This window comes from Prosopis cineraria, unplaced genomic scaffold (genome assembly GCF_029017545.1).
Source record: "Prosopis cineraria cultivar Desert tree isolate PC_DT_omini unplaced genomic scaffold, ASM2901754v1 PC14, whole genome shotgun sequence".
In the NCBI taxonomy this organism is placed as follows: Eukaryota; Viridiplantae; Streptophyta; class Magnoliopsida; order Fabales; family Fabaceae; genus Prosopis; species Prosopis cineraria.
In genome coordinates, this window is record NW_026555345.1 from 28,650,897 (window position 1) to 28,671,422 (window position 20,526).

Here is a 20,526-nt window from a genome sequence, read left to right on the forward strand (position 1 = left end):
AGGTACTCCTTGTAGAGGCTTGTTCTTTAGAAAACATGAGCAAAGATCTATCAAAGTGTACACTGGCGCAAGTTAGGGTGGAACACATAAAGATCAAAGATCAACCTCTGGTTATTGTTCATTTGTGTGGGGAAATTTAGTGACATGGAGAAGCCAGAAGCAAAGACTTGTTTCTAGAAGCAATGCTAAATCTAAATTGAAAGTTTTGGCTCAAGGAATTACTGAGGAGTTATGGCTAAAACAAATCTTAAATGAGATAAAAGTTGGAGCAAGCTCACCATTGAAGCTCTACTATGATAATAAGGTTGCCATAAACATAGCCTTAAATCCAGTACAACATAACAAGTCTAAACATGTTAAGATCGACCGACACTTCGTCAGAAAAAAAGTGGAAGAAGGAATTCTATGTTTGACATATTTGACCATAAAGTTGCAAGCTGTTGATGTTTTGCCTAAAGGGTTACTTAGACCTGCTTTTGAGAATTGCATAAGTAAGTTAGACATGACTAGCATATATGATCCAACTTGATGGAGAGTGTGGAAATATTAGACATTCATTGTAAATATTATATTATTGTTGTTGTAAATATTCTTAGGCTTTATTAGTAGCTATTAGTCATTATTATTATTTTCTCATCCTAATGTATAAATACCTAGTTGTATTTCAATATTCTGAATCAATGAGAAATATTTTCACTCAAATTCCAAAGGAACTATATCATGTGCAGAAGTCAACATTATGCAAGGAGAAACATGTCTAGACATGTTTGAAGAGTGGGTGAAGGAGTTGTCAGGACATTGTTTCTGTCAACATTTGAATTTTGTTTCTTAATCCTAAAGTTGTCATTAGGTTTGCACTCAAATTGCAATACTAGTTCAACTTTATCATCAACAGCGAACCAAATTAGAAGCTAATTTTTCCAAATACAAAACTTATAACAAGTGAAGTTTTTTTACAAATACACAAATCATAGATTGAAGCTGATTCAAATTGAGCTGATTTTTTAAATAGTGACTAAAGGTTTTCAATGGCCAAACCTTGAAGGTAGACAATAACTATCATGATTAAAACATCTATAGGAGAAACTAGATGGCTCTTCCAACTATTTCAAGTTCGGCTGGGATCTTACAGAAAATTAATTCTGTTCTGACAAATTAAAAAAAAAAACGAACATTAAATGTGCCATATATCAAATAGATCTCCCACAAGGAGGGCGCTTAGACTCACTTAAAGGCAAGAAAAAAGCTCAAATCATTACCTACAAGTACATACAATTGCACAAATTTTCTAAACATCAAATTCATAATATTTAACAGTATATACAGAGCTTTCCTCACACCCTCTTTAGGTAGTCATAGGTAAAACACATCTTAACTTCTCAAGTGATTGGAAACCTATTCCAAGTAACTAAGAACCAGGACACTGTATTATCTAATTCCACCTAACTAGTTAATTATGTACGGAACAGAACACGCTACAATTGCATAAACACAGATCAATGCACTGCACGTAAGCCACAAGATTATGTCCCCTTTTTTTCTGGAAAGGGGACGGTGGGATGACAATGAAAGAATATAGACTTACTTTTTTTTCCACATTGCTTGATATTTACTTGATACCAAACACGTGGAACATTTAGAGATTGCTGTAGATATTCATAAGCCCTGTCATTTAGTAAATGATTAACACCAAATTCTTATAATGTTGCCGTTTACTAAATTTTCCCCAAAGACAGAGACTGGGAAGAATATCTAACTTGTCAACTTGCATAAGCCCTTGTCCAGTGGATAATTTATCCTTGGCTGAATCACCTATGGGAATTGCTGTATTCTCAAGAGCCTTCCTCACAATATACGGACTTACAGGAATGCCCTCAGCCTGCACAGTTGGTACATCACAAAACATAAACACACTAGCATTCAAATCATTCAAACTCTTTACATTCATCTGTCTACTATTGATATAGGGTACAATTAAGGTTTACTGCGTAACTAACAGTCAAAATCAGCTACTTCCAACCTAACCACGTACTTATAGTATAGATATTGATATCAGAAGATTATAGATCTGCATGCAAAATAGCGACAACTAAATCTGACAAGCTAAAACAAAATCACATCCCAGAACCTTCATTGCACTTATGAGTAATGCAATTCCCCCACAGGCTGATGGAGATGCCATTGATGTCCCATTCATTAGCATGCGCTGTTGAAGAGTCCACGTAGGAACGGGAGCAACAGCACCACCAGGAGCACTTATGCAGACACCAAGGTCTCCATCAGCTGTTGGTCCTCGGCTAGACCTGTAAAATGTTTCTGTCAATTACAAATGATAATAAGGCAAATTTAGAAGAATAAAATGAAAGATAGTAGAGTGTCAGAAGAAAGTCATCCAACGAGAAAGCATTCACAGAAAAGCAAGCATACCAAGTGTATTCAAGCCCATCAGATGGAGGTTCTACTACACAATGTGCACCAGCTGCCATAGCAGGAGAGACATACGCACCAACACCTATTATGCTTGAAGATGTTCCACCAGGAGCACCAACAGTGTTCAATGCTGGACCACTATTTCCAGCACTGCTTACAAATATCAGACGATGCTTGTTTACAGCCTGAATATAAAAACATCAAAACATCCCTGGCATTTTTAGAGAAAGGAAACTAAAAAAGAAAACATATGAATAACCAAGATTGTACAGCCAGGTCTACAGCATACTTCGTTCACAAGGTCAACAAAGCGTCCATAGTCAGGAAGTAATGTTGGTTCACCATAGCTCATGTTGATTAGATCACATTTATGCTGCAATAGTAAATTTAGAAAATGCTTAAAGCCCAAGATAAAATTGTTGGAATATCCAGGACAACCATGCACTCATGTAAAGAGTAAAACAAATTGAAGCACCTCCACAGCAGCTATTATTGCCCGTGTCAAACCAGTTCCTGTTTCCATTGAACCTAGGCGAGAGTCCCCAATTTTACAAGATATTAATTGTGCTCCAGGTGCAACTCCATTTAACAAGGGCTCCTAATAACAGTATCATTTATCAAAACGTATATTGTTTATTGAAGATTAGCACTATATCAATTATATTTCAGTACCTTGGCGTGGAATGCAGTAGCTATACCAGAAACATGGGTACCATGGGGGGAGCAGTCTGTTACAATACTTAAGATGTTCCCATCATTATAGACATTAACAACAAATGAACAAGCATCTAATTTGCTGAAGACACCATACTTCCTCTCTGTCCTGAATGAATCAGTTGACATTTAAATGATCAAGATTAAAATAATACTTATCAAATCACAATTCAAATTGTGAATCAAGGCTATTTTTTGATAACAAATTGTAAATAGTATCAGATCAAACAATTCAGAGACAAAAGGGAAAAAATATTATGCAAAATATGACCATAAAAGATCCACAAATAAAAAATATAATCAAGGAATTGACAAAAAAAACTCAATCATAAGTCTCACAAAACAAAATCAGAAGTCATAAACTAGTAACTGTCTAACTAACAACTCATCTATCAGTTAAAAGATAAAAAACCATATAAGCAAACAAGTCAAAACTAATTATCCTCCTATTTATCAAAACTAATGTCATCACTGATTCAGGAGAAAAGAACTCCTAGCATTGTCCATCCCACGAAGATTCCACTCATAATTTATACAGCTGAAGTGGATCATTTGATCCTATAGGAACCTATGAAATTAAGACAAAACAGATTGTCATTTTGCTTTCTTAACTTTGTAGAGATGAAGCATGTCTTTTTGTACACACAATTTCTCCACAGTATCCAACTAGATAATTTCTCAAATGATGACTTGTAAGAGAGACCGAAAATTATTTATTAAAAAATAGACATCTTTTGACATCTCAATCCATGGAAATAGGACCAGGAACACAGTGTTAAGTGCATCTCAATACTTGCGCGAACAGCATATATAAACATGAAAGCAAGAGATTATTATCAAATTATAGTGCATCTGCCAATTCCATGAGTGACTGTAAAGAAGATATCAACTGAGGTGAGCATTGAGAATGCATATTGACATTGCAACCATGTACCTATAATTAGTTAATGGACTAAAGTCAGCAAGCTTCCCACTATCTGGATCATCCTCAAGACTCTGAGTGTCAAGAGCCACCCTCCACACCTCTCCATCATGCCAAACAACGGCATCTATGACAGGCCCTTTGTCATCGTAGCTCTAAAAAGAATAGCAATGCAGCATTACAGCTTTAAAGTTAGGGCAATGACAGTAAGAACATACAATTATCTCGTAGCTTGAAAAAACATGAATTTGTGCCTCAATAAAATTTAACAAAATTGATAACAAAGTGCCTTTTGGTTTTAATTTTTTCATGCAATTGAAACAACATTGTTTCGGATACTTCTTTGGAATTTGAGTTTTTATCTCATTTACTACTACTACCACCACCACAAGAAGAACAACAACAACAAGCCTTATCCCACTAAGTGGGGTTAGCTATATAAATTGCACAACATCATTGTACTCTATCATTTACCAAACTTTTAGGAATATTATTAACTAAGAGGTCTCGATCAACGATTTCCATAAGTGTTATCTATGGCTTTCTTCTACCTCTCTTTACAAAGCTCAAAATTATCCCTCGACTCTCCTCACCGGTGCCTCCCACAATCTTCTCCATACAAGTCAAACAATTTTCTATTTTCCCATCAATAGATGCTACACCCACTTTTTCTTATATATACTCATTTCAAATTTTATCTTTATGTGTACACCCCCACATCCATCTCAACATTCTCATCTCTGCTACTCCAACTTTATACTCATGTTGATCTTAAATTGTAAACCTCTTTCATGCACAATGGAATTATTCACTGGGCTCTAAAATACTTGAGTATATACTTAATTATTTTCATCTTAAACTACTTATATAATTAATGTTTCTGCATCATGTGTTCAATAGATTGCCAAACACACACTCACAAACATTATTTACCACCATTTCAACCACTGGCCAGTTAACCAAGAACTTCTCCCTCTACTAGTTCAATGACTGCTATAGATTTCGCACATTACCCATATTAATTTTGGTCAATTATGGGTTTAGGATTCAGGTATTCAATATCTGATTAGTAAAATTATGCATTTTTTGTTACAAATTTCAGGCATTTTCTTGGTACCCATTTCTTGTATCTGAAACAAATACTCAATATCCATATATATTGCTTGGTTTACAGTTAATTTAGTCAGCTTCAATATCAGGTATTTTGTTTTGGTTATTAGAAATAAAGCATCTGGCCAACAGCAGTTGGCTCAATTGGTGATGTTTGTCAGCGATGCTTTGTAGTTAGGCATCCACCAAGTGTGTGAATGCTTCCTTGGAGGTGAGAGCCTCCTGACCTAAACTTGCCTTCCCAAAAGGAAATGAATATATAAATAGATAAAATTATTCAGTTTGAAATAAATTTAGAATATGTCGTATTGGTTTCAGTTTTAATACCCAAAATATATCAGATACCCATCGACTTGTCATCAAGTAATTCGTCGTGTTGTGGAACAGGATTGAATTACACATGCAGAGAGTTGTTTTGGATTAATGATCTAGTCGGTGATTTCTAACAAGTTTCTATCTTATTGGCCTCTTAGTAACTTCATCTCATCCAAAGAAAAGAAACACTTATGCAGGCATTGGGTGATTCTGACAACAAAATAACATGAAGTTATTTCCATGGTGAAGCCTAGAGTACAAACATCCCAAAAGAAATTGCAAGGAAACCATTTTACATCACTAACTACCATAATTCTACCATTGTAACCCATGGATACATCTCAAACGTTAAAATCTTGAAGAATATGTGGCAGAGCAAACTCATCCAGAATATCATATGACATTAACTAACTGAAATATTTCCATTATCAAAGAGTAGTAGGAAAGGCGGAAAACGACCAAAGAGCAATAAAAGTGATGTCACCTCAGACTGCTTTCTAAGAATGTCAAGTCTATTCTGGATATCTTCACGAGCCTTTTTCAGCTTTGCATCCTCCACTTTGATGTGTTTCTAGAAAATGCATCATAACTTGTCATACACAGGATCATATGGTATAGAAAATAAAAATGCAAAGCAAGGTACAACGAGGCTCATGAAATCACAAAGTTCAAAGGGGCATAATAGCTAAATGCTAAATTGATCTGTTGAAAAACGAAAATAATAAGAAGCCAGCAAAAAACAAAAAAAAAAAAACAAAATCATTTTTTTCACAAGGGAAAACAAAAGGAAATAATTGTGTGTCTTACTCTACATTTTTCATTTCATTTCTCCTTTCTAAACCTTTATTTTTAAAGGGAGAAGTAACAATCTTTCTCTAGAGTATTTCCACGAAGAATACATTACAAATGTCTTACGCCCAAATACCAGAAGCAGCATTACTATTGTCATCCAAGAAGGGGAGGAATTTTCCCTTTCCTATCTTGCCATGCAAGCAAGTAGAAAGGAGCAGGAAGGCAGGAAGAAAAAATTACGCATTAATAACAAATTACTTGGATCCTGTGTAAATCAAGGAATATGAGAAATGTGCCGCGCTACTCATAAGCCATGAATAGTGTTTTACATTATACATAGATTTACGTGTGTGATACATATAACAACTTGCCTTCAATGTTTATTTATTTATTCCGCACAAATTGTCAGAGTTGTGAGTACACTGTATACAATTTGAAGCACTGAGATATTTAGGAAGGATCTAGCAAATTTTCCAAAAACCTTATCAAAATCATCAAGTTCTTTCACAGCCTTGGCAATTTCCCCCTGGTTTTTCTCGTCCCACTTTTTCTTTCTTTCTTTCTGCAAATGAAAATTTGAAGTAAAGTAAGGAAATTGCATACGTTAGCCATGAGTATAATGTCCAAAGAGTGATTAGCGTACTAAAATATTGTCATAAAAATAAGACATTACCTTCACTCTAGAAGTCAATGTTTCTGTGAAGAGCTCATAAACCAATTTATAACCCACATGCCATTCACCAGAAGGATTTTTCCATGAAGTATTGATAACCAGAGATGACCCTACACATCATATTAATGAGATTTAAGCACAAACAAGAGCTCATTAGCTCAATACTTCAATTATTCATACTAACATATTTAAAGAGAACACAAACTCAAACTCAGACTCAAACATACAGGAGAGATAGGGGGCCAGAGGGAAATGATTCCATGACAAAATCATGAGTATATGCGAGATAAATTAGGGTTATAGGACAAAATAAAATTAATATATTACAGGACTATTATGAAAAGTAAAATACATATCGGTCACTGGATTCAGGTACGTTTTTTGGGTGATCATAGATTGTAGTGCTTAAAATTGAGATTGTCCTACTCAATCCCTGTGTGGCCGCTTTATCCTTGTCTTCAAACTTCCTTCATTATTCTATAATGAGATGTATAAAACTACAAATAGTCACTTCACTAATCCATTCAAGTACTAGTTTGAGAATAGCCAGCCGGCAGTCACCACAGGATGAGCATGAGGAGATTTGGTTAGTTCTCCCATACGCAATCATTGCAATCTATTGTAGAAAGCCTGAACATTGAAATTATGAAATATCCTTCTAGCAAATTGGTTTCCTTGTAGTTAGTCAAAAGCTAATTAATATTCTCTGGCACTTGCCACCGTCCAAGAATTTGCAATTGCTACAAGCTAATGAAGGAAGTCTGAAAAATCAGAGTGTTTTCCTAGCATGTTAACATGCATTGTAAATTACAGACAGCTGATCATTCACAGGCACTAACCTGATGCCCCGCAGATACGACCATCAGCATCAGCCTTCACCACCTTTGAGGTATCAGTATCTCCGCTCCCAGTGCTGAAGGGGAAGGCATCGCATACTTATGGGTAAACTAGAAAAGAAATTCCAAAGAGCTGTTAATGACAAATACAACAAGTAATCTTCCACTTACCAATCAAGGACGTCAAGAATTTTTGGTTTCCCATCAGAGGTAACCTGTAATCCAGCAGCTGCCGGATCTACACCGGAATCTGGAAACAATCAAATATTTCAAAAGAAGTATCAAACTACCAATTATAGCATAGTTGCCATAGCACAAAGACACGTCAGAATATAACCAGTTTTGATATAAAAATCCAAACTTTCTCAGTAGCAGCGCATTACACGGGCACAACGCCAACAGAGCTAAAAGTGCCACTGAATCCACTTATATGTAATGTTTGAAATTAATGAATAAGAAGCGAGGAAACACCCAATAGAATGACTGGAGAGAGAACAAAAAACAAATAAAATACAAAACGAACAAAATGGCCAGTCACAGTCAACGCAGTGAGTGATTGATGAGCTAAATGGGATGGATAGATACCGAAGATAGCAATGACAACACCGCGGCCATCGTACTCCGGGTGATCATCGAGAAAGCGATCAGCACCAATCTCTTTCTTGGGCATGAGAGAAGCCAAAAAGGTGGACTCGTTCAGCTTGAAACTACGAAGAGAGCCATTATTATTATTACTGATGTTGTTATCATTATCCTCACAGCCAGATTTGAGAGAAGAGGAGGCAGGCATTTGTTTGAGAACAACCCAATTACACCCACTCCACCTTAAAGGTCTCTGGGAGTGTTTCTTCCCCCCGGGGCTCTTGCTTTTCAGACGAGTAAATAAGGCAGAGAAGCGTGAGGAAGACGGAGAAGAAAAAGAAACAGGCAAGGTCGAGAATCTGGAAAAAACGGCGGCGTTTTGATGCTGCATGGAGAGAAGGGTGTTCTGGTAATTTCAGGAAAAGTGGTAGTGGTGGCTCCGAGCTTGGGTGCAGATGGCGCGAGGGATCCAGGGACAGGTGGTGAGGGTTCAGAGGACGAGTCTTGGGCTGATAGATAAGGGGATATGCTGTGAGCGGCATGATTCCTTTGTTATGAAATTACATAATTGGTCCTCTCAGAGAATTCACCAATCAATCAGTATCAACATCCTTCCTCATCAATCCCAAATCAATATTAAAGAACCGTAATTAAATTGGTTGAGTGGTTTGAAGGTCAATAATCTGATTGGAATCCAACCGGACTTAATTAAATTAATTAATAGGAGAGAGAATTTCATTTAAGGATTGTGAAAGGAAAATATCTTCAAGTGGCTCCTAAGAAATTGCAAAATTTCAATTCAATCTCCTAAAACTAGACTGAAAATAAGTTTGATAAAGAAAAAATGAAACTACCCTCGTTGCAAATACTAAAAAAACAAGTTTAGTTTTCGCATGACAATGGAAGAACGATAAAGATGTTTTTATGAAGAAAGAATCGCCAACTTCAACTTCTTCTCTCCATTCGTCTTCATCAAGGTTGAGACTTTTCGATTTGCATCCTCATTTTCGACTAAATTTCTGCTAACATTGTCACTCCCTTCTTGAGGAATTTCATATTTTACCACTGACAGCATACACGCAAGGGAGAAAACGGAGTATTCTCTTTTTCAAATACACTCAGTCACCAGTATTCCTCTTCCTTTTCATAGTAATTTTGGTCACCGTTTGGTGTAGAGATTTTCCTAGTTGTTGGGTGTGTTAATTTTTTACCCTTACTTTCCCACATGATTTATATTTTGAAAATGAAATATGATTTTAAAAAAATAAAGTTAGTCTAATGATTTGCAATTGTGGTTAAATAATTTATTAGTTATTCATAGTATTTGAACAACATATGTGTGAGGTTGTTGATTTATAAATGATAGAAAGCAAAATGACAAGTAAATATAGGAAATTAACAAGATTGATATACGAAATTAACAAGTAGTATTGAAAAAAATATTTTTTTGATTGTAAATTGTATGAAGGTCAATAATAAGGAACCGTAGGCAATTTGCTTGTTATACAGGATGCTAATATGTGGTATTGAATGAAATATCTGTTGGTTGTAAATCTTATGAAGCTTAATAACAAGTAAATCTATGAAATTTTCAAGTGTTATATGGGAGGTTAACAAGTGATGTTTAATAATTGAATGAGTGGTAGTTGTAAATTGTATGAAGGTCAATAATAAGTAAACTTAAGCAATTTACAAGTGTTATACAGGATGCTAACAAGTGATATTGAATGAAGTATCTTTTGGTTTTAAGTTTTGTGAAGCTTGATAACAAGTAAAGCTACGGAATTTACAAGTCTTATATGAAAGATTTACAAGTGATGTTGGATGAAATATCTATTAGTTTATAAGTATAATGGTCTGTAAAGTGTGTAAAGGTTGATAGCAAGTAAAGCTAGTAAATTTATAGGTCGAATGTTGTATATCACAAGTTGTAGTGAATAAATAATATAAGTGTAAATTTTTTTAGAGATATTAAAAAATGGTGGATGAAAAAGCTAAAAAGAAGCATCCCAAAGAACAGATCATTAGGGTTAGAATATTTAGAAAAGAATTCCATAAAAAAAATAGCAAAAAGTTCCATGCTTTCAAATATACTACAAAACATGTTGCAGAAGCTTGGAAAAAGCTTAGTGCTAAGGAGAAGGAGCAGTACGGACAAGTGGCAATAGTTGAAGGGAAAGCTGAAAAATATGTTCTACCATTCAACACGAGATGTTCTCCAAGCAAATTCAAAGAGGTGGCTGATTTTGTGAAAGCAAACAGAAAGTTGAAAAGAATGTTGACAAAATTGGTTTTGGGAGATTACTTGACATTAGTTGTAAGAAAATTTCTCGAGAGCTATGTGCCAAGCTAATGAGTGCTTATGATCATCCAACACAAAAAATGACTATTAGAGGGAAGTCCATTAAGTTGACAAGTGCAGGTGTCAGGAAGCTGTTGGACATACTGGATGAAGGGGCTAAGGTGACAATGGAGGTAGAGAAGGATATTATTGATGAGCTAAAGAAAGAATGCACTCTATATCATACACCCAATTGAAAGAGAAAATTGTAGAGGGAAAAATAGTGATGATTTTGAGTTTCTATTTGTGTTGTACACATTGGGAACTCTTTTTTGCCCGACTGCCTCTCCTAGCGTATGCATAAAGACAGTTTGATTAGGCCAGCCTTGCGTTGAATGAGCTATCTATAAAAATGCAATAGTACAAGGAGGTTACGAGGAAAGGAAAGGTGCGCAGAAGCAAAAATGTTTAAGGCTGCGTGCTGTTATTACTGGTATGTATGTAGCTATTTTAGTTGTTATATCAATTATAATAGTTGTTATAATAGTAATGTTAGTTATAAATTATGTTGCATATATGTTTTCTTCAAAATTTCACTTTAAGTAAAGGTGTCCTACTACCCACTGATGCACTTCAATATTGGACTGAAAAGTGAGTAAGTGAAATAGTGAACTTGGAGAGGAAGAGCAACCATGGGATTCTGTATTCCCCTGCCACTAGTCAAAGGAGTTCTTCAATTATCAATATCTCAGCATTGTCCTTTCATGACCAAGTGAAAAAAACATTCCAGTTATACCACTTGTTAATTATTTAATGATAGTTGTTAATTTGCTTACTTTAGCTGTCAAATCTGTAACACATGTGTTTGTGGTAGGATTTGAAAGATTTATATGTTAAGATGACAACTTTATTATGAATTATATTGATAAGGAGCTAATAAAGTATCAATCTTAGAGGGTTAGGCAAGAAGAAAAGGAAGACAACAACCACAAGGAAGAGAAGGATGAAGATGAGGAAGAGGAGGATAATGAGGATGATGATGCAAATGAAGAAGAGAGTGACGATGACAAAGAAGATAAGCAAAAAAGGGAGAATAAGAATGAAGAAGACAATGATAAAGAAGAAGAAGAAAAGGAGGAAAATGAAGAACAGAGTAACGAGAGCGAAGAAGAGGAGGAAGATAAGGAAGAAGGAAGAAGAAGAAGACAATGATAAAGATAAAGAAGAGGATAAGGAAGAGGATGCTAAGGAGGAGATGGAGGAGGAGAACAAAAAAGAAGATAAGGAAGAGAAGGAGAGTGAGAAGGAAGAAGAAAACGAGAAGGACAAAGAAGAAGATAAGGAAAAGGACGTAAGGAGGAGGTGCAGAAGGAGGAGGAAGTTCAGGGAAAGGAAGAGGGGGTGAAAGGATAAAACCTGTAATGGTGAGGAGATCACAGGGAGAGAGAAAGTCTCACATCAAATCTCCATAGTTGGTTACCTATCCCTGAAAAAGGAAAGCAAGTGAGAAGGAACTTATATATTTTGTGTGCTTAAAATGGTGTGGAGAAAAGGATGGTAAAAAGTAAGTCCAATCACTTTACCAATTAAAGTACTTCCCTATTAAGTATAATAATTTAAATACTTTTTATTTGTTACGTGTCTCCTGTAGAATCTTAGTGGACATGTTTGGATATTATCTAACACGTAGTGAACTCCGTCATTTTGGTCCTGGCCAATAGATTAGTAACCAAGTTAGTAGGGTCTTTTATGTTAAAGCATGGATTAATTTCTTTAATGTGAAAGTAACATGCTGTTCGGTCATGTAGATTATGTCCATAATCTGCAAGACCCTAATTAGCAAGCAAAAGAAACATGCTTCAGGGGTGAAGCGGCATATATTTGATACTGAATTTATGGTGAAATATAGTATTTTTACTTTATCTAGATGGATTTTGTTTAATAGAAGTATTTTTTGACATTATGCATTGTTGTAGGAATAAATGGTTTGCAATCCAAGACGTTGAAATTTGGATAGTAACTTAAAGTAGATTATGCCAAAGTATATAGGTTACAACATATGAGAGTGTGAGTACATATTTGCACCAATGCTTTTTGCTAACCATTAGTTCTACTTTGTGATGGAACAAATTTTATATGATGGACTTAATGATAGGTAATGAGGAAGGCAAGACTGATAAGGAAGGAAAGAAAGTGAAGAAGGCAACTAAAGATTTGGTGACTCATGGAAAAAGAATGATGGCTAAAGGCTGTGTAAGATCAAATGTGTTAATACATTCATGCTATGAAATTTTATTGAGCTCATGCTAATAAATTTTATCATGCAGAAGGACAATTTCATTCAAATATTGATAATGGTTAAGTTAAAGTTATTTGAGAATGACCCTAACTGCGAGGTCGCAATTGAGGCAATTTATAAATGAGAAACCATGTAAATTTATGGTTTGAATGTTAAATTGTTATTAATTGGTCTGCCATCTTAGCCTTACCTTGTTTTCAAATTACACAATGCAGACATGAATGTGACCTTCATGTCATAACATGGTTGAAATACTCGCCTAACAAAAAGCATAAGGACTAGCCAACTTACACAATGCCTAAATATACACAAGTATAGCTTTAAGGATGTAATTGAATATTATATTATTAAAGTTATTGCAAGTAAAGTTGGAAATGTATTAACCTTGTTCATAAATGTTTTATAGGATGAGTCAGCTTCCTTAAGAGTTGACTTATTTTGTGGCTTGTGGACCATCCATGTAATGCAAAATTAGTAGAAACCCATTCACTCATTTCAAGTGTTGAGCCATCCAAAAAAAAGGCGATGATCTTATTCAAAATCTTTTATGTCATTGCGACTTGTAATCTTTTGACAATTGTAATTGCTCTTTTGCAATCAGGTTTAATTTTAATACATATGTACACATTATGAAACATATTTTAGGTGGAGTATTGAAATTTGCAACTTGTATTATATAATTAACATGACATTTATGGTTGATTACTATTCATACATTAATCAGTGTTATTAGTCAAGTAACAAGTAGAGCTCGGCAAATAACAAGTTTTATGGTTTGTAAAGGGCTTTGAAAAATTAACAAGTAGGATTGGGCAACTAACAAGTGGTGTTTTGCCATCTCCCATGAATGAGATCTGAAAGATTAGGCCAAGCTGTGAACATGCTTGATCATTGTCCTTAAAGTGACAACTGTCATCAATACATTTACAATTAGACTCACGTAATTAACAACTAGTGACAACATGTAAACACGGGTACGATTTAGATGAGGTTTGCAAGAGGTATTAGAGAATTAACGAGTGGCACTAGGCAACTAATAAGTGGTGTTCTGACATCTCTCATGAATGAGATCTAAAAGATTAGGCCAAGTCGTGAACATGCTTGGTCATTATCCTCAAAGTGACAACTGTTATTAATATATTAACAATTGGACTCACACAATTAACAACCGGTGATAACATATAAACACGAGTACGATTCGGACGAGATTTGTAAAGGGTATTGGAGAATTAATGAGTGGCACTGGACAACTAACAAATGGTGTTTTGACATCTCCTACAAAAAGATCTAAAAGATTAGGCCAAGTCGTGAACATGCTTGGTCATTGTCCTCAAAGTGATAACTGTCATTAATATATTTACAATTGGACTTGCGTAATTAACAATTGCTGATATCATGTAAATATAGGTACGATTCAAACAAGGTTTGTAAGGGGTATTAGAGAATTAACGAGTGGCACTGGGCAACTAACAAGTAGTGTTCTGACATCTCCAATAAACGAGATCTGAAAGATTAGGTCAAGTTGTGAACATGCTTGATCATTGTCCTTAAAGTGACAACTGTCATTAATATATTTACAATTAGACCCTTGCAATTAATAACTGGGGATAACATGTAAACATGGGTATGTTTCGGACGAGGTTTCCAAGGGGTATTGGAAAAATTAGAGTGAGTTATTTACAACTAATATTAAGAGAATCACAACTGATGTCACTTCATTAACATATACCATATACAAAGATTATAAAAAAATTTCAGTTTGTTGCTTGTGACAGTATGCCATAAAGTATCTTTATGAAATTATATATAGAAGAGATATTCATAAGATACTAAACCATTATAGCAAAAAATCATATGGGTTATGCAAATATATACAATAACTGCTTTCGCTAGAAAGAATAAAAAATCTAACTTCAGTTCATATACAAAATAATAGCAGTTATATACACAACCAAGAAAATTAATTATTAATCAACAATTTAGCCAGGATTAGGATTCTTGCAAGTCTTCCTTACATGACCAACCTCACCATACCTAGAGTAATGATATACCTTCTTGTCCTAGAATTGTGACTCCATCCTTCTGCTTCTTGGCTTTCCTGGAGGCCTACTAGTCCTAGGTGATTACAGCAATATAGTAGATGCATAATCCTGAAATCTTAGATTGTCTGGCCTAGGAATGTCATGAGTTTCAACTAGAATCATATTGTGATAGTATATTTTTTATTGACAACTAAGTAGATAGTATTACTTGATATTAGAATATATATTTTCTATGTATATGCTTTATTACCGCATATGCATGTATACATGGCAACCCACACATTTGCCAAGCCTTGCATGAGCATTCACGCAGGGTAAGATTCACACAGACATCTCCTCATAGAGTTAAGGCTCTAAAAGTGTTTGAGCCATAATGTTATGCAGGCATTCTTTCAGCTCCTGTGACATTTGCCAATAGTTTTGACTCCACATTAGGACCTATGTAATGTCTTTAATTTTCCATGCCCAACTTACTTTTATATAATTTTAGAGCTAACTTCTCCCTGTGTTCATAAATCAAGATAGGAGTGTTATGCTTCCTTTCACTCACCAACCATACATTAAATGATTCTGCAAAATTGGTGGTAATATTATCCCATCTCCTATGAGAATACCTACTAAGTGCCCAGCGATTAATATCCCTATGGCTTTCTAACCATTATCCCAACTGTGGACAAAACGACATTAGATTTCCCATACCCATATAAGTCTACATCCAGTCTTGCATAGGCTATTGCATCTAGCAATTTTAGTGCAGTCTCCTTAGTTTCACTGTTGTTCCTTCTCTTTCCCTAAGTGATTTTCAAGAACTTAGAACTATATTTCTCCTTTACATGCTAGTAACAAAAACCATGAACTATATAGAACTATATTGCATTATGTCTATCAGACACAATCGTTAAATCAATATCTCTTATAATCTCCTTGATCTTAGACAAGAACCATACCTAATCGTTAAAAGTTTTCCCACCAACAATGGCATAAGCTAAAGGAAATAAATCATTTTCCACATTATATGCTTGTGCTCCCAATAAAGTCCTTTTGTAGGGACTACTCAAATGATAGCCATCTATATAGATTATAGGTCGAGCACCTTCTAAGAACCTTTTTACACAACATCTATAAGCTATAAATAGTCATCCAAATCTATTTGTTGGTGATACAGCCTGTTTTACGACAATGTTTGTAACATTCAAAAAATTTTAACCTTGATTTATTAACTTAATTAGGGCAGTTAGTGAGTTAATGAGATGTGTGGCCAAAGGGGCTTAACTTGGTATAATTGTTGTGATTTCAGCCTTTGAAGTGGGACCGAATCAATGACAGGCCACCTAGGCAAGGAAAGAGGACGAAAAAGTGAAGAGTTGTGTTCTGTGCTACACGTCGTGATGTGTGGTTAGTTTGCCGTGGCGCATGGACATAATTTAAATAAAACGGGCTCCTCTATGCCATGCGCCGTGGCAGAGGGCAGTGTGTGCGGCGGCACACAACCAAAAATCTGATAAATCAGCTTATGAGCTGTGTGAAAACAGAAAAGAGAAAGAGGAGAAAAATGAAGAGCTTGGTTTTGGCCCTACTAGAGCACGATATTTGGCCCCATTGTTAATAAATTGGAGCTCCCAAACACCCAAGGTAAGATCATGATGCTTTCTCCTTCCTTGCTCTCCCTCATTGATGATTATTTATAGTAGGGTTTGAGTTGGGAGATAGCTTTTTGGTCCATAGGAGTATGGGTCTAATTTTATTAGTTAAAATGAGATCAATGGGAGTGATTTAATGTATTGGAATATCACATTAATGATTTTAAAAGTGATTGGTCTATCGGAGCATTTAATATCTAAAAATTGATATCTATGAGGTAGTTAGAAGAGGTTAATGTGTATTAATGATGGTTTAATAATCTAATGAGCCCATTAGATACGAATGGGTAGTGGTTATGAGTTGGTAAAATAGTGCATGAGGAGTTTTTATATTGATAGAGCTTAAAGAGCTAGATGATGATAATATCCTTATGATTTGGTTGTAGAGAGGTTTGGCTTGGCACCTTTCAAGCTTGTTGAACCTTGGGGAAGTTACTATAGTAAGGGGTAAACCTTTGACCTCTTAAAAGTTTAAGGTAACTCAGGAAAGCTTAATTTTTATAGTTGAATGTTAATTGTTTGTGAAATGTGATTTATGAATTTAATTTGATGATGCATAATGGCAAATACTTGATTGTGAAATGGTTTTAGAGAAGAAAAAACTTTGATTCTACCGCCTTTGATGTTTTGTGAAATTACTTGTGATTTATTACTATGGGTAGAGAATTGTGATGAATTAAGTGTTAAATTGTGAAGTATTTGTGTTATGTGAGTGTAAGTGTTGAGAGAAGAATGTTAAATGCATATTATATGTGAAATGTGCATAGCAAGACTATTGGCAAGAGTTTGCCTAAGGAGATGAGCAGATTGGTTGAAATCCACGTAGTATTAGCAGTGACCGTTGAAATTAAAAACTAGCCTTGGCACGGATCGTTGGAATCAGGAGGTAGCCCTTGTCTCATGATTGATTCGGGATGGTCCTACTTGTTCTACAAGGAACTCGAACCTAACTAGTCTCCACCAATTCATAAGGAGGCTAGATTAGGGGTACGACAAGCTATGGTTATTAATATTGTGGGAAACTGGATTACATAAGTGAGTGAGTTAATCCTGGCCCGGTAGCTTCTCACAAGTGGAAGCCTTGGTTTGTCCGTGAAGAACGTAGCTATGTGATAGTCACCGGTTTTGTGTCAGAGGTAATAAGAGGATATGAGGTTGGCATATGATTATACATATAAGTTCGGCCATATAATTGTTAGTGTTGTGGTTCGGCACATGTTAAGGGCGCATGATTGTTATTTTTGCAACCTAGAGTTATGTTTTTGAAAACAACATGATATAGTGTTTTATGATAAGCCCGATTACATAGTTGTTAGTTTTGTGAACCATGGCCCAATACTATGTGATATATGTGTTATGTGCCTATTTGCATCTATTTACAATTAATATGTAACTATAAGGGTTAAGTAAAACTTGGTTACTGAGTAGTTATACTTAATCCTCAATTCTCAATATTTTCAGAGACTAGCTCATTGGATCTGAGTTAAGGAAAAACACACAGAGACTTAGGATTTGTGAAGTAAATCCTCTTTATGTCTCTCTTTAGTTGTTTTCATGTGTATTTGTTAATGTAATTACCAACTAGGATTAATTGTCATGAATGGTGTACTACTTGCATGATTTTGTGTTTAACTAGATTTGTGCCCTAGGTTAGTGAGTTTTTGTTGTGAACCCTGAGGATAGAGCCAAAATACTTGTGCAAGTAGGAATATATGTATTTTTGAGAAATATGAATGAAATGGTTGATTTTGTGCAATTTTTTCTCCCCCTTTATGTTTTGTAAAAATTGGAGTTGAATGGTGATTTTGTGAAATAAGTGTATCTGATTGCATGTGGTGTGTTGCACGAGTCCGCAAGAGTCTATTGAGTGTGGTCGAAGGGTTGATGTAGGCTATTGGTACGTGTGATTGACTTAAGATACCCCATTTGGGAAATTTTGTGAAAATGTGTCAAAATGGGTTTTAGTATCCAACTTTTGATAGAAAATGAATTTGAGTGTGAAACTGGTGCCATTAGCTAGAGCTAAGAGAAAGCTCCATGTAAACACCAAAACCACCTCAATCGAATGTAGAACAGAGATTTGAGACACATCTAAAGTTCGCTCCCTGTGCTGTTAAATGACAGCACTGATCTGTTAAATTTTGTGTAATGTACCGTGGCGCATGGCCCCTCACGTCGTGACGCATGGCACAGAGGAGACACGTCACAGCGCACAAACCGTAAGCTGTGGTGCACATGTCAAATTCTATGTAAAAATCTATTTTAAGTTTTAAAACTCTTTTTTAGGTCCCAATTAATTTTCAAGCTTTCGCTTTATCTTTAAAACTTTGATTTGGAGTCCTTAAAACATGTTTGAGATTTGAAGGGTTGAAATTAGGATTCCTTAAAATAAAATTTGAGAAATTCATTTATAAACCCTACAGTTTGGTAATTCTTGTGAGTTAAGCCTTGGATTACCATAATTTGGAGTTAAGTATGATTTAACCTCAGGGAGGTTATAGTGCTGGGATCACTTTCTTACAACCTTTCACATAACCACGGGATTGGCATGTAAGATTCCTCTAGAAGACTATGGATGTCTACTATTGCTCTCTCTTTAGCCCTGTACGCTTGTTGGTATGTAAGGCTAATACTATACTCTCTTTCCAAATCTCACCTTATGTCATTTGTAGACTTATCTATGCTAGATCTCAAGTCATCAATTATGATAAAAGATGTTAGTTTGCATCTCTTTTGTGAGGTACCACTAGGTTGTCCTATGCAGTGTACATGTGTTCTTTCTCAAACTTTCTAATAGCAAGGAACAAACTTTTACTAACTTCATATATTCTAATATTCCAAGGACAACCTTCAACCATATAACATGCAATAATCTTCTTTTCATCGTTCTTCACAAACTGATATGCAAACTTATATGCCACACTGTATTTGTATAAAGCTTGTCTAAATGCCACGGCGTGAGGAAATGTTTGCCCAATACCTATTAACACATTCTTTCACTTTGAACCATTCATCTCAGGCAAAGGCGTAGGGAGACTTTCTATGGCTAAACTTTGTGCAATTGACAATGGACTCATGCTTTAAATAGGAGAAGGTACATTGAAGCTTTCTGTATCAAACTCCCATATTGTTGGAGAAAGTGAGCTTTTATCTAAAGGTGATACTATATGATCTAACCTGAAATTTACAAGTCATATTAGACATTTATCAACTTGTATTAAGCTTACCATCAGGGGTAAGTATAAGTGAACTTACACTTGTTGCAATCCAAGTGTGATAGTTATTTGGACTCTTTTGCACCCTTGCCAACATAGACATGACCACTTTTATCGTTCAACTCAATTAACTGTGATAATTCTTTGTCATCTATGAGATCTAATAGCATGTTTGTATCATAACTTAATGTATACTTTACGATATCGCCGCTACTTTCAGGCCACACATCTATTAAGATCATATTTTTCAGTTCTTCATAGGTCATCCCTTGTCTTATCAGTCTTTCACTTATAATCCCACCCTCATATCTTGTGTTTCCCTCTAAATTCTTCACGAATTCACCCCATATATGGAATTGGAAAATAATTACTTTACAGAACTCGAAGCCATAAGTAATCCCAGCCTATATGTCAATAAAATGTTAACTTCAATTGTTTTATTAGTACTGGATGAACTCATAACTTTACAATAGAAATTGTAAAATTAACAACATAACATAAAGCTTTTATCAACTCACCATACAATCACAGCAATTTCAATACCTAATAGCTTTGTATTTCTAAATTTTGACGTTGACACTTTTCATCAACTAAAAGCACTAACTCTTTCAAGCAAATAAATTAATTCATCCTATGCCTATTCCCCTTACTAAACCCATACCCATATCCAAACCC

General features: G+C 35.2%; 1 protein-coding gene across 3 annotated transcripts in view; it reads right to left on the reverse strand.

Annotated features, from left to right (window-relative positions):
- Positions 1-8,780, reverse strand: part of LOC129293444 (tripeptidyl-peptidase 2) — a 31,729-nt gene extending 22,949 nt beyond the window's left edge. For all 3 annotated transcript variants that reach the window (XM_054931424.1, XM_054931423.1, XM_054931425.1), the window contains exons 1-14: positions 8,378-8,780; positions 7,964-8,042; positions 7,796-7,869; positions 6,957-7,066; positions 6,765-6,845; positions 5,976-6,062; positions 4,079-4,221; positions 3,103-3,253; positions 2,906-3,028; positions 2,720-2,803; positions 2,428-2,615; positions 2,129-2,303; positions 1,758-1,879; positions 1,586-1,665 (exon numbers count right to left, since the gene is read on the reverse strand). In XM_054931424.1, coding sequence (XP_054787399.1) covers positions 1,586-1,665; positions 1,758-1,879; positions 2,129-2,303; positions 2,428-2,615; positions 2,720-2,803; positions 2,906-3,028; positions 3,103-3,253; positions 4,079-4,221; positions 5,976-6,062; positions 6,765-6,845; positions 6,957-7,066; positions 7,796-7,869; positions 7,964-8,042; positions 8,378-8,765 — 1,885 coding nt within the window. In that variant the 5' untranslated portion in view covers positions 8,766-8,780. The remainder of the gene's footprint in view (positions 1-1,585; positions 1,666-1,757; positions 1,880-2,128; positions 2,304-2,427; positions 2,616-2,719; positions 2,804-2,905; positions 3,029-3,102; positions 3,254-4,078; positions 4,222-5,975; positions 6,063-6,764; positions 6,846-6,956; positions 7,067-7,795; positions 7,870-7,963; positions 8,043-8,377) is intronic.
- Positions 8,781-20,526: the final 11,746 nt, after the last annotated feature.